This window comes from Lonchura striata, chromosome 33, assembly GCF_050655825.1.
Source record: "Lonchura striata isolate lonStrDom1 chromosome 33, ASM5065582v1, whole genome shotgun sequence".
In the NCBI taxonomy this organism is placed as follows: Eukaryota; Metazoa; Chordata; class Aves; order Passeriformes; family Estrildidae; genus Lonchura; species Lonchura striata.
In genome coordinates this window covers 7,268,333-7,283,186 of record NC_140735.1, presented here as the reverse complement: position 1 = coordinate 7,283,186, position 14,854 = coordinate 7,268,333, and the positions used below count along the sequence as shown (strand labels likewise).

Below are 14,854 nucleotides of genomic sequence, written 5' to 3'. Positions count from 1 at the left end.
TTTCCCGCCTTTTTCCAAGCGCGGGAAGCCGTGAGGGGAAAGGAAATAATTAAACCTCCGCCAGGGTAATTAAGCTTCATTAATCCTTAGGGAAAGGCAATTAATCACGACTTGGCGCTAATTAAGACAAAGAAAAGGCGCTTTGGGCTGTTTATTAGCGCGGGGGGAGCCGCCTCAGAGCCGTGAGGGGAAAGGAGATAAGGAAACCTCGGCGAGGGTAATTAGGCGTCATTAATTAACGAGGGGGGTCGTTAATGAAGAGCAGCACGAGGCTCCCAGTGCTCCCAGTTTATCCCAGTAAGCGGCCGTACTCAGCCAGGGCTGAGGATTTCTTCACCCCGTCCCAAATGCGGGCGGCGTAGTGGAACCTGCACCAGTATGGACCAGTATAAACCAGTATATACCAGTATAAACCAGTACGGACCAGTATAAACCAGTACGGACTGGTACAGGTAATGAGCACCCTCCCAGTTCCCCCCAGTTCGCTCCCAGTCCCCTCCCAGTTTATTCCAATCCCCTCCCAGTATAAACCAGTAACCCCGAATCCCCTCCCAGTATAAACCAGTCCCCCCAAATCCCCTCCCAGTATAAACCAGTAACCCCAAATCCCCTCCCAGTATAAACCAGTAACCCCGAATCCCCCTTTAACCCTTTCCCAATCCCCTCCCAGTTCCCCCCAGTCCCCTCCCAGTATAAACCAGTCCCTCCCAATCCCTTCCCAGTTGCTCACAGTCCCCTCCCAGTCCCTCCCAGTATAAACCAGTAACCCGAAATCTCCATTTAACCCTCTCCCAGTTCCTCCCAGTCACCCCCAAACTCCTCCCAGTCCCTCCCAGTATAAACCAGTAACCCCAAAACCCCATTTAACCCTTTCCCAGTCCCTCCCAGTATAAACCAGTACCCCCAAACCCCCTTTAACCCTTTCCCAACCCCTCCCAGTCCCCTCCCAGTATAAACCAGTTACCCCAAATCCCCTTTTAACCCTTTCCCAACCCCTCCCAGTATAAACCAGTGCCCCCAAACCCCCTTTAACCCTTTCCCAGCCCCTCCCAGTCCCCCCCGAAGCCCTCCCAGTATAAACCAGTCTCACCAGTTGCGCTCGGTCAGCAGGCTGTGGGATAACTGGGAGCGCGCGGCCGCCAGGACCCTCCCCCGCAGCCGGGCCAGGAGCCCCCCCAGCCCCCCCCGGCCGCGGAACGGGGGCAGGGCCGGGAACAGCGCCCCTCCCCCACCTGCGGGGTTCGTACTGGTTTGTACTGGGATAAACTGGGAGGGACGGGTTTATACTGGGTTTGGACTGGGAGGGGGTTTGGGGAGCACGGGGAGGGACTGGGACGTACTGGGATGGACTGGAATGGACTGGGAGGGGGTTTGAGGGGGCTGGGGTGGGTTTGGAGGGGATTGGGGTAGACTGGGATGGACTGGGATATACTGGTTTATACTGGTTTGGACTGGTTTGGACTGGTTTATACTGGTTTGAACTGGTTTATACTGGTTTGGACTGGGACGGGGTTTGGGGAGCACCGGGATGGACTGGGCCATACTGGGATGGACTGGGAGTGGGTTTGGGGGGGGTCTGGGGTGGGTTCAGAGGGGACTGGGATATACTGGGCCATACTGGGATGTACTGGGATGGACTGGGAGGAGGTTTGGGGGGTCTGGGGTGGGTTCAGAGGGGACTGGGGTGTACTGGGATGTACTGGGCCATACTGGGATGTACTGGGATGTACTGGGATGGACTAGGAGGGGGTTTGGGGGGGATTAGGCTGTACTGGGATATAGTGGGCCATACTGGGATGGACTGGGATGTACTGGGAGTGGGTTTGGGGGGTCTGGGATGGGTTCAGAGGGGACTGGGCCATACTGGGATGTACTGGGCCATACTGGGATGGACTGGGATGGACTGGGAGGAGGTTTGGGGGGTCTGGGATGGGTTTAGACCGGACTGGGCTGTACTGGGATGGACTGGGAGGAGGTTTGAGGGGTCTGGGGTGGGTTCAGAGGGGACTGGGCTGTACTGGGTTGTACTGGGGTGTACTGGGCCATACTGGGATGGACTGGGATGGACTGGGAGGAGGTTTGGGGGATCTGGGGTGGGTTCAGAGGGGACTGGGCCATACTGGGATGTACTGGGATGGACTGGGATGGACTGGGAGGGGGTTTGGGGGGAATTAGGCTGTACTGGGATATACTGGGCCATACTGGGATGGACTGGGAGGAGGTTTGGGGGGGTCTGGAGTGGGTTCAGAGGGGACTGGGATGTACTGGGCTGTACTGGGAGGGGGTTTGGGGGGGATTAGGGTGTACTGGGATATACTGGGCCATACTGGGATGGACTGGGATGTACTGGGATGTACTGGGCTGTACTGGGATGGACTGGGAGGAGGTTTGGGGGGTCTGGGGTGGGTTCGGAGGGGACTGGGCCATACTGGGCTGTACTGGGCCATACTGGGATGTACTGGGCCATACTGGGATGTACTGGGCTGTACTGGGATGTACTGGGAGGAGGTTTGGGGGGTCTGGGATGGGTTCAGAGGGAACTGGGGTGTACTGCGTTGTACTGGGCCATACTGGGATGTACTGGGAAGGGGCCCAGGGTGCCCAGGGGCTGTCTCTGGGGACCCGCACTGGTCCGTACTGGTCCGTACTGGTCCGTACTGGTCCGCACTGGTCTCACCTCGGGGCAGGGCGTCCTCGGGCTCCTCCTCCAGGGGCGGCAGCAGGAACAGATTCACCTCGGGCTCGGGGGGGGGCCCGGGGGGGGAGGGGAGGAGCTCCCGCATGGACAGCGAGCCTGGGGGGCCAAAATCACCCCAAAATTATCCCGAAATTATCCCGAAATTATCCTGAAATCATCCTGAAATTATCCCGAAATCATCCTGAAATTATCCCGAAATTATCCTGAAATCATCCTGAAATTATCCCGAAATTATCCCGAAATTATCCCGAAATTATCCCAAAATCATCCTGAAATTATCCCAAAATCACCCCAAAATTATCCCAAAATTATCCTGAAATTATCCCGAAATTATCCTGAAATTATCCTGAAATTATCCCAAAATCATCCTGAAATTACCCCGAAATCATCCTGAAATTATCCTGAAATTATCCTGAAATTATCCCGAAATTATCCCAAAATCATCCTGAAATTATCCTGAAATTATCCCAAAATCATCCTGAAATTATCCTGAAATTATCCCAAAATCATCCTGAAATTATCCTGAAATTATCCCGAAATTATCCCAAAATCATCCTGAATTTATCCTGAAATTATCCCGAAATTATCCCAAAATCACCCCAAAATTACCCCAAAATCATCCTGAAATTATCCCGAAATTATCCTGAAATTATCCCAAAATCATCCTGAAATTATCCCAAAATTATCCCGAAATCATCCTGAAATTACCCCGAAATCATCCCGAAATTATCCCAAAATCACCCCAAATCACCTCAAAAATCGCCCCCAAAATCACCCTAAAAATCGCCCAAAATCACCCCCAAAATCATCCTGAAATAATCCCAAAATCATCCTGAAATTATCCCAAAATCATTCCGAAATTATCCCAAAATCACCCCCAAAATTACCCCAAAATCACCACCAAAATCAGCAAAAATCTCCCCAAAATCCCCCCAAATCCACCCCAATCCCCCAAAATCCCCCCAAAATCCCCCCAAATCCCCCCAAATTTCCCCAAATCCCCCCAAAATCCCCCCAAAATCCCGCAAATCCCCCCCAAAATCCCCCCAAAATCCCCCAAAATCCCCGAAAATCCCCAAATTTCCCCAAATCCCCCAAAATCCCCCCAAATCCCCCAAAATCCCCCCCAAATCCCCCCAAATTTCCCCAAATTTCCCCAAAATCCCCCAAAATCCCCCAAATCCCCCCCAAATTTTCCAAAATCCCCCCAAATCCCCCCCAAATCCCCCCAAATCCCCCCAAATCCCCCCAAATCCCCTCAAATCCCCCCAAAATCCCCGAAAACCCCCAAATCCCCCCAAAATCCCCCAAATTTCCCCAAATCCCCCAAAATCCCCCAAATCCCCCCCGAAATCCCCCAAATTTCCCCCAAATCCCCCCAAATCCCCCAAATCCCCCCAAATTTCCCCAAATTTCCCCCAAATCCCCCCAAATCCCCCCAAAATCCCCCCAAATCCCCCAAATTTCCCCAAAATCCCCCCAAAATCCCCCAAATCCCCCCAAAATCCCCCAAATCCCCCCAAAATCCCCCAAAATCCCCGAAAATCCCCAAATTTCCCCAAATTTCCCCAAATCCCCCAAAATCCCCCCAAAATCCCCCAAATTTCCCCCAAATTTCCCCAAAATCCCCCAAAATCCCCCAAATCCCCCCAAATCCCCCGAAATCCCCCAAATTTCCCCAAATTCCCCCAAAATCCCCCCAAATCCCCCAAATCCCCCAAATTTCCCCCAAATCCCCCAAATCCCCCCAAAATCCCCCCAAATCCCCCCAAAATCCCCCCAAAATCCCCAAATTTCCCCAAATTTCCCCAAATCCCCCCAAAATCCCCCAAATCCCCCCAAATCCCCCCAAATTTCCCCAAAATCCCCCAAATCCCCCCAAAATCCCCCAAATTTCCCCAAATTTCCCCAAATCTCCCCAAATTTCCCCAAATTTCCCCAAATTTCCCCAAATCCCCCAAATTTCCCCAAATTTCCCCAAATTCCCCCAAATTTCCCCAAATTTCCCCAAATCCCCCAAATTTCCCCAAATTTCCCCAAATCCCCCCAAATTTCCCCAAAATCCCCCAAATCCCCCAAATCCCCAAAATCCCCAAATTTCCCCAAAATCCCCCAAATCCCCGTACCGCGGTACTTGAGGCGCGAGTGCGCCATCAGGCGCCCGAGCACTCGCTGCATCTGCCCCACGCGCCGCGGCGAGAACGACTCGGGGGGCGCGCGGGTCTGCACGAACACTGCGGGCAGGGGCACACCTGGCACACCTGGCACACCTGGCACACCTGGGCACACCTGGCACACCTGGTAACCCCAATTCCACCCCAAAAAAACCCAAAAATCCCCTAAAAAACACCCAAAAATCCCAAAATCCTGGGGCTGTTTTTAGCCTGGGGTGGAGAGAACTGATCTGGGCACACCTGGCACACCTGGGCACACCTGGTAACCCCAATTCCACCCCAAAAACCCCAAAAATCCCCTAAAAAACACCCAAAAATCCCAAAATCCTGAGGCTGTTTTTAGTTTGGGGTGGAGAGAACTGATCTGGGCACACCTGGCACACCTGGGCACACCTGGCACACCTGGTAACCCCAATTCCACCCCAAAAAACCCCTAAAAAAACACCCAAAAATCCCAAAATCCTGGGGCTGTTTTTAGTTTGGGGTGGAGAGAATTCACCTGGGCACACCTGGGCACACCTGGCACACCTGGCAGCCCCTAAAAAACCCCAATTCCACCCCAAAAAACCCAAAAATCCCCTAAAAAACCCCAAAATCCTGGAGCCATTTTTAGTTTGGGGTGGAGAGAATTCACCTGGGCACACCTGGCAGACCTGGGGAGGGTCAGGAACTATGGGGCAGATCTGTGGGCCAGATCTATGGGTCAGGATCTATGGGGCAGGTCAGGATCTGTGGGTCTCACCCAGGTGTGGGTCAGATCTATGGGTCAGGATCTATGGGTCAGGTCAGGATCTGTGGGTCAGATCCGTGGGTCTCACCCAAGTGTGGGTCAGATCCGTGGGTCAGATCTATGGGTCAGATCTATGGGTCAGGTCAGGATCTATGGGTCAGATCCGTGGGTCAGGATCTATGGGTCAGGATCTATGGGTCTCACCCAGGTGTGGGTCAGGATCTATGGGTCAGGATCCATGGGTCAGATCCGTGGGTCAGGATCTATGGGGCTCAGATCAGATCCATGGGGCAGGATCTATGGGTCAGATCCGTGGGTCTCACCCAGGTGTGGGTCAGATCTGTGGGTCAGGATCCGTGGGTCTCACCCAGGTGCGGGTAATACTCCGAGGGCTCCTCGGCTCCGGCCCCGCTCGACTCGTGGCTCGGCGACGGCGTCGGTGGCTTCACCATCTCGGCCGTCTGCAGGAACCTGTGGGGCAGTTATGGGGCACTTGTGGGGCACTTGTGGGGCGGTTTGGGGCACTTGTGGGGCACTTTGGGGTGGTTGTGGGGCAGTTTGGGGCACTTGTGGGGCGGTTTGGGGCACTTGTGGGGCACTTGTGGGGCAATTTGGGGCAGTTTTGGGGCGCTTGTGGGGCACTTTGGGGTGGTTGTGGGGCGCTTGTGGGGCACTTGTGGGGTGGTTTGGGGCAGTTTGGGGCACTTTGGGGCAGTTTGGGGCACTTGTGGGGCAGTTTGGGGCACTTTGGGGCAGTTTGGGGCACTTGTGGGGCAGTTTGGGGCACTTTGGGGCACTTGTGGGGCGCTTTGGGGCAGTTTGGGGCAGTTTGGGGCACTTTGGGGCACTTGTGGGGCAGTTTGGGGCACTTGTGGGGCAGTTTGGGGCACTTGTGGGGCGCTTGTGGGGCGCTTTGGGGCAGTTTTGGGGCGGTTTGGGGCAATTTAGGGTCACTTTAGGGTCATTTTTGGGCAGTTTTGGGGTCACTTTGAGGTCAGTTTTGGGCTCATTTTGGGTCATTTTGGGGTCAGTTCTGGGGTCACTTTGGGGTCAGTTTTGGGTCAGTTCTGGGGTCACTTTAGGGTCACTTTTTGGGTCACTTTTGGGGTCACTTTTGGGGTCATTTTGGGTCATTTCTGGGTCACTTTAGGGTCATTTCAGGGTCATTTTTGGACCAGTTTTGGGGTCACTTTGGGGTCATTTTGGGTCAATTTAGGGTCAATTTTGGGGTCACTTTTGGGTCAGTTTTGGGGTCATTTTGGGTCACTCTTGGGTCAGTTCTGGGGTCACTTTGGGGTCATTTTGGGTCATTTCTGGGTCACTTTAGGGTCATTTCAGGGTCATTTTTGGACCAGTTTTGGGGTCACTTTGGGGTCAGTTTTTGGGTCAATTTAGGGTCAGTTTTGGGATAATTTTGGGGTCAGTTCTGGGGTCATTTTAGGGTCAGTTTTGGGATAATTTTGGGTCATTTCTGGGTCACCTTTGTATCAGTTCTGGGGTCACTTTGAGGTCACTCTTGGCTCAGTTCTGGGGTCACTCTGGGGTCACTTTTGGGCTCGTTTTGGCTCATTTTTGGCTCAGTTCTGGGGTCACTCTGGGGTCACTCTGGGGTCACTTTTGGGCTCATTTTGGCTCATTTTGGGTCACTCTGGGGCCCTTTGGGTCTCACCTGTAGAGCCCCAGGTCGGTGAACCAATCCTGCACCAGCAGCACCACGTGGCACACGGTGAACAGGAAGGCGGCGATCTGCAACGACTGCGCGGGGCTGCTCATTAGCATAATCTGCATATCCAGCGCCTCATTAGCATACCAAGACCCCGCCCTCACCTGCGTCTCCACGTAGGCGTGGGGCAGCGCGAACTCCGGCGGAAGCTTCCGGTCGTTGTTGATCAGGTGATCCAGGTGGGCGGGGCTGAGGATGGGCTGGGGGCGTGGCCAAGAGGGGCGTGGCCTGTGAGGCCACGCCCATCCCTCCCGGTATGGTAATGAGGGGGCGGGGAAAGGGGGGGGGTCGGGTAATTAGGGGAGTGGCGGTAGGTAGGGTAATTATGGTAATTGGGGTGATTACAGTAATTAGGGTATTTACGGTAAATGGGGTAATTATGTTAATTAGGTCAAAGATGGTAATTAGGGTATTTACGGTAAATGGGGCAATTATGGTAATTAGGCCGAAGATGGTAATTACGGTAATTGGAGCAATTAACGGCAATTGGGGTAATTACGGTAAATGGGGCAATTATGGTAATTAGGTCAAAGATGGTAATTAGGGTATTTACGGTAAATGGGGCAATTATGGTAATTAGGCCGAAGATGGTAATTATGGTAATTGGAGCAATTAATGGCAATTGGGGTAATTACGATAAATGGGGTAATTATGGTAATTAGGTCGAAGATGGTAATTAGGGTAATTATGGTAAATGGGGCAATTATGGTAATTAGGGCGAAGATGGTAATTACGGTAATTGGAGCAATTAACAGCAATTGGGGTATTTACGGTAAATGGGGTAATTATGGTAATTAGGCCGAAGATGGTAATTACGGTAATTGGAGCAATTAATAGCAACTGGGGTAATTACAGTAATTAGGGTGATCATGGTAATTAAGCTGAAGATGGCGATTGGGTAATTACGGTAAATGGGGTAATTACAGTAATTGGGGTAATTATGTTAATTAGAGTAAGTAGGGTAATTGGGTAATTACGGTAAATTGAATCATTGGGGTAAATACGGTAATTAGGCTATAAATGTGGTAATTACATCGATTGGGGTAATTAAGGTGATTATGGTGATGAGGCTACGTGTGGCAAATTGAATAATTGGGGCAATTCTGGTAATTGGAGTAATTCTGGTAATTAACTTGATTATGGTAATTTGCCTGGTTATGGTAATTAGGTTAGATATGGTAACTACAATACTTATTTAATTAAAGTAAATTAAATCATTTGGCTTATTACAGTAATGGAGATAATTATGGCAACTGTGATTATGGCGATTAAGATCTACTGCAATCTATTATTATAATTACTGCAACACTGTTAACGACACAAAGTTAATTAAGCACAACTAATCAACTTTCGGGCTAATTTCGAACAACATTCGTGCTAATAATCATCATTTTCACAAACATTAGCGCTAATTAACGGCAGTTAATCCCAGATACTGGTTGATGGGGGGAGCTGGGAGGTAATGAATATTAATTAGCGCTAATTAGCGTTAATTACCTGGGTGTCCAGGAAGAGCACGCGCTCCTGGGTGACGAAGAGGTCGATGCCGCCGGTCTGGGCCCCGCCGCGCTCGCGGAGCTCCGGCGGCTGCGGCCGGAACACGAACGAGCTGCGGGACCAGTTCGGACCAGTATGGACCAGTATGGACCAGTATGGACCAGTACGGACCAGTACGGACCAGTATGGACCAGTGAAAACCAGTACGGACCAGTACGGACCAGTACGGACCAGTATGGACCAGTATGGACCAGTATGGACCAGTATGGACCAGTATGGACCAGTACGGACCAGTATGGACCAGTATGGACCAGTATGGACCAGTGAAAACCAGTATGGACCAGTACGGACCAGTAAAAACCAGTATGGACCAGTGAAGACCAGTATGGACCAGTGAAAACCAGTATGGACCAGTATGGACCAGTACGGACCAGTATGGACCAGTACGGACCAGTACGGACCAGTATGGACCAGTATAAACCAGTGAAAACCAGTATGGACCAGTGAAAACCAGTATGGACCAGTATGGACCAGTAAAAACCAGTATGGACCAGTGAAGACCAGTATGGACCAGTGAAAACCAGTATGGACCAGTATGGACCAGTACGGACCAGTATGGACCAGTATGGACCAGTGAAAACCAGTATGGACCAGTATGGACCAGTATGGACCAGTACGGACCAGTATGGACCAGTACGGACCAGTACGGACCAGTATAAACCAGTGAAAACCAGTATGGACCAGTAAAAACCAGTATGGACCAGTATAAACCAGTATGGACCAGTACGGACCAGTACGGACCAGTAAAAACCAGTATAACCAGTATAAATCAGTAACCCACCCCACTGGCCCCGAAACCCATCCCAGTTCACCCCAATCCCCTCCCAGTACAAACCAGTATAAACCAGTGACCCCAAACCCCATTTTAACCCTTTCCCAGCCCCTCCCAGTACCTCCCAATCCCCTCCCAGTACAAACCAGTAACCCCAAACCCCCTTTAACCCCTCCCAGTATAAACCAGTAACCCCAAACCCCATTTTAACCCTTCCCCCACCCCTCCCAGTACAAACCAGTAACCCAAAACCCCCTTTAACCCTTTCCCATCCCCTCCCAGTATAAACCAGTAACCCCAAACCCCCCTTTAACCCCTCCCCAGCCCCTCCCAGTATAAACCAGTGCTCCCAGTACCGCGGGTCCTCCTCGGGCTGGTTCCCGGCCAGCAGCGACATCACCGTGGACTTGCCGGTGCCCTGCAGCCCCAGCGCCCCCACCACCAGCACGTCCGTCTGCTCCAGCAGGAACTGGGAGCCACTGGGAGTTACTGGGAGCCGCCCGGCCCCGCCCCCCCAGGCCACGCCCCCCCCGCCCCGGCCCCGCCCCCACCTCCAGGGCGCTGTCGCACCAGTTCATCTGCTCGTCCACCAGTTTGATACTGGTTTTCATCTTCTCGGGCGCCGCCAGCCGGGCCTGGGCCTGCGCCGCTGCGGGGGAGGGGCCAGGGAGGGACACGCCCACTTTGGGGACACGCCCACGCGCCGAAAAAACCCCGCCCCCAGCGTTAATTATGCAAAACCCCGCCCCTTTTGTCCGCCCAATCCCCTTGGCTCTCGTCCTTTAGCCCCGCCCACAGCGACCACACCCACAATGACCACACCCAATCACGGCCACACCCACAGACCAAGCCCCGCCCATTCCCAGCCAATCACCTTTAGCCCCGCCCACAGCGACCACACCCATCCATAGCCACGCCCACAACCGCACTGGCCACACCCCCTCAAGCCACGCCCCTGTCCTCCAGCCAATCCCCGCCCTCCTCAAGCCACGCCCCCTCCTCAATCCAATCCCCCTTTAGCCACGCCCCCCTTCAGCCAATCTCCGCCCTCCTCAAGCCACGCCCCTCTCCTCCATCCAATCCCCGCCCTCCTCGAGCCACGCCCCCTCCTCCAGCCAATCCCCGCCTTCCTGAAGCCACGCCCCTCCCTCCAGCCAATCCCTGCCCTCCTCCAGCCAATCCCCGCCCGCCTCAAGCCACGCCCCCTCCTCCATCCAATCCCATCCAGGCCCCCTTTAGCCACGCCCCCTCCAGCCACGCCCCCTCCTTCAGCCAATCCCCACCCTCCTCAAGCCACACCCCTCCCTTCCAGCCAATCCCCACCCTCCTCAAGCCACGCCCCTCCCTTCCAGCCAATCCCCGCCCTCCTCAAACCACGCCCCCTCCTCCAGCCAATCCCCTCAAGCCCCCCCTTTAGCCCCACCCCCTCAAGCCCCGCCCCTCTCCTCCAGCCAATCCCCGCCCTCCTCAAACCACGCCCCCTCCTCCAGCCAATCCCCGCCCTCCTCAGGCCCCGCCCCCTCCCCTCCAGCCAATCCCTTCCCTCCTCAAGCCACGCCCCCTCCCCTCCAGCCAATCCCAGCCCTCCTCAAGCCACGCCCCCTCCTCCAGCCAATCCCCGCCCTCCTGAAACCACGCCCCCTGCTCCAGCCAATCCCCACCCTCCTCAGGCCACGCCCCTCCCTTCCAGCCAATCCCCGCCCTCCTGAAGCCACGCCCCCATCTCCAGCCAATCCCTGCCCTCCTCAAGCCACGCCCCGCCCTTCCATCCAATCCCGCCCTCCTCAAGCCATGCCCCCTGCTCCATCCAATCCCCGCCCTCCTCAAGCCACGCCCCTCTCCTCCAGCCAATCCCCGCCCTCCTCCAGCCAATCCCCGCCCTCCTCAAGCCACGCCCCTCTCCTCCAACCAATCCCCGCCCTCCTCAAGCCACGCCCCCTCCTCCATCCAATCCCATCCAGGTCCCCTTTAGCCACGCCCCCTCAAGCCCCGCCCCTCCCCTCCAGCCAATCCCCTTTAGCCCCGCCCACTCACGGTCCAGCGCGGCGGGCGGGGCCAGGCCGCGGCTGTGCAGTTGATAGACAGGCTGGGTGGGCCGAGGCCCCTCCCTCTCGGTGGGCGGGGCCTGCGGAGGCCCCTCCCCCGCGGCGGCCGAGGCCCCGCCCCCCGCGCGCCCCTCCTCCCCCCGCGCTTTCATCAGCACGATGGGCGGGGCCGGCGCGGGAGGGGGCGGGGCTTGCGCCGGCCCCGCCTTGGGGGCGGGGGGAGGCGGCTGCTGCTGCCCGGAAATGGGAAATGACGTCACGGGGCGTGGCCGCGCCGGGTGGGGAGTGGCCACGCCCCCTTAGATGGCGGCCACGCCCCCCTCAGCTCACCCGCTCGGCCGGGGGCTTGGCCAGGATGATCGGCGTCTTCTGCAGGGGCCCCGCTGGCTCCTCCCCCTGCTCCTGTGGGCGGGGCGGGGTCAGCGTGGCCACGCCCACCACAGCCACGCCCACCCAGGTATGGCCCCGCCCCCTTCCAGGCCTCGCATTGGTCACTATAGGGCTCTAAGCCACGCCCACAGCTGCCACACCCATCTAAGCCACGCCCACGCGATCAGCCGCGCCCTTTGTAGCTGCTGTCAATCATCCCCAAGTCCCACCCACAGGATCTGCCCCACCCTGTGCTGCTGTCAGTCACCCCCAAGCCCCGCCCCTGCCTCAATCTCCACCCCATCACAAGCCCCGCCCACAATATGTCTCTCAATGCCCAAGCCCCGCCCCCACCCCACTCACCCACTGTCAATCACGCCAAGCCCCGCCCTCTCCCCATGCACCCACTGTCAATCACCCCAAGCCCCGCCCTCTCCCCTTTCCCCCACTGTCAATCACCCCAAGCCCCGCCCTCTCCCCTTTCCCCCGCTGTCAATCATCCCAAGCCCCGCCCTCTCCCCATTTACCCACTGTCAATCACCCCAAGCCCCGCCCTCTCCCCATTTACCCACTGTCAATCACCCCAAGCCCCGCCCTCTCCCCTCATTCACTGTCAATCACCCCAAGCCCCGCCCTCTCCCCATTTACCCACTGTCAATCACCCCAAGCCCCGCCCTCTCCCCTTTTACCCACTGTCAATCACCCCAAGCCCTGCCCTCTCCCCATTCCCCCACTGTCAATCACCCCAAGCCCCGCCCTCTCCTCTTTCACCCACTGTCAATCACCCCAAGCCCCGCCCTCTCCCCTCATTCACTGTCAATCACCCCAAGCCCCGCCCTCTCCCCTTTTACCCACTGTCAATCACCCCAAGCCCCGCCCTCTCCCCTTTTACCCACTGTCAATCACCCCAAGCCCTGCCCTCTCCCCATTCCCCCACTGTCAATCACCCCAAGCCCCGCCCTCTCCTCTTTCACCCACTGTCAATCACCCCAAGCCCCGCCCTCTCCCCATTCCCTCAATCACCCCAAGCCCCGCCCTCTCCCCATTCCCCCGCTGTCAATCACCCCAAGCCCCGCCCTCTCCCCTCATTCACTATCACCCCAAGCCCCGCCCTCTCCCCTCATTCACTGTCAATCACCCCAAGCCCCGCCCTCTCCCCATTCCCCCACTGTCAATCCCCCCAAGCCCCGCCCTCTCCCCTTTTCCCCACTGTCAATCATCCCAAGCCCCGCCCTCTCCCCATTCCCCCACAGTCAATCACCCCAAGCCCCGCCCTCTCCCCTTTCCCCCGCTGTCAATCATCCCAAGCCCCGCCCTCTCCCCTTCCCCCGCTGTCAATCACCCCAAGCCCCGCCCTCTCCCCTTTTACCCACTGTCAATCACCCCAAGCCCCGCCCTCTCCCCATTGATTCACTGTCAATCACCCCAAGCCCCGCCCTCTCCCCATTCCCCCACTGTCAATCACCCCAAGCCCCGCCCTCTCCCCATTCCCCGCTGTCAGTCACCCCAAGCCCCGCCCTCTCCCCATTCCCCCCCTGTCAATCACCCCAAGCCCCGCCCTCTCCCCATTCCTTCAATCACCCCAAGCCCCGCCCTCTCCCCATTCCCCCGCTGTCAATCACCCCAAGCCCCGCCCTCTCCCCATTGATTCACTGTCAATCACCCCAAGCCCCGCCCTCTCCCCTTTCACCCACTGTCAATCACCCCAAGCCCCGCCCTCTCCCCATTGATTCACTGTCAATCATCCCAAGCCCCGCCCTCTCCCCTTTCACCCACTGTCAATCACCCCAAGCCCCGCCCTCTCCCCTTTCACCCACTGTCAATCATCCCAAGCCCCGCCCTCTCCCCTTTCACCCACTGTCAATCACCCCAAGCCCCGCCCTCTCCCCTTTCACCCACTGTCAATCACCCCAAGCCCCGCCCTCTCCCCTTTCACCCACTGTCAATCATCCCAAGCCCCGCCCTCTCCCCTTTCACCCACTGTCAATCACCCCAAGCCCCGCCCTCTCCCCTTTCACCCACTGTCAATCATCCCAAGCCCCGCCCTCTCCCCTCACCCACTGTCAATCACCCCAAGCCCCGCCCTCTCCCCATTCACCCACTGTCAATCATCCCAAGCCCCGCCCTCTCCCCTAATTCACTGTCAATCACCCCAAGCCCCGCCCTCTCCCCTTTCCCCCACTGTCAATCACCCCAAGCCCCGCCCTCTCCCCATTCCTTCAATCCCCCCAAGCCCCGCCCTCTCCCCATTCCCCCGCTGTCAATCACCCCAAGCCCCGCCCCCAGGCCCCGCCCACCCTCCTCTCGCCGCCTCCCTCCGTTTCCTTCTCGCGGGTCCAGCAGCGGCGCCGCGCGCCGGGGGCGGGGCTCTGCCCCGAGTCCGACATGGCGGCCCCGGGCGGTCCCGGGGGGGTCCCGGGGAGGTTTTTTGGGGGTCCCGAGGAGGTTTTTCGGGGTCCCGAGGAGGTTTTTTGGGGGTTCCGGCCCTGCGGGTTCCTGAGGCGGCTTCCGGTTCTTTTCCCGCGCGCGCGTGGAGGCGCGAGGGGGCGTGGCCTGGAGGGGAGCGATGCGCGCATGCGCGGGGCTTTCCCCTGCGGGCGGGCGGGGGGCGTGGCTTGAGCTGCGCGCGCGCGCGGAGGGGGCGTGGCCTCGCGCTAAAAGGGGGCGTGGCCTCTACTTAAAGGGCCAGCGCGCTTTTCGTGCCAAAAGCGGGGGAGGGGCGCGTCTCGCACCACGTGACCCGCGCTGCCACCCCCTCCCCTCCCCCCCCCCAATAAACGACACCG

General features: G+C 57.1%; 1 protein-coding gene across 5 annotated transcripts; it reads right to left on the bottom strand.

The window, feature by feature from the left end:
- Positions 1-136: 136 nt before the first annotated feature.
- SMG9 (SMG9 nonsense mediated mRNA decay factor) lies at positions 137-14,633 on the bottom strand. Of its 5 annotated transcripts, none has more exons than XM_085564447.1 (13): positions 14,366-14,630; positions 12,030-12,101; positions 11,689-11,932; positions 10,206-10,303; positions 10,011-10,123; positions 8,823-8,934; positions 7,430-7,525; positions 7,272-7,357; positions 5,970-6,073; positions 4,825-4,977; positions 2,678-2,794; positions 1,091-1,232; positions 137-368 (listed from the first exon to the last, which is right to left on the bottom strand). In XM_085564447.1, the coding sequence occupies exons 1-13, from the start codon at positions 14,453-14,455 to the stop codon at positions 290-292; spliced, it is 1,506 nt and encodes a 501-aa protein (XP_085420573.1). In that variant the 5' UTR covers positions 14,456-14,630; the 3' UTR covers positions 137-289. The 5 variants fall into 5 exon arrangements, with proteins under 5 accessions (XP_085420573.1, XP_085420574.1, XP_085420575.1 ...); XM_085564448.1 differs by having other exon boundaries at positions 11,689-11,929; XM_085564449.1 differs by having other exon boundaries at positions 4,825-4,932; positions 14,366-14,628.
- Positions 14,634-14,854: the final 221 nt, after the last annotated feature.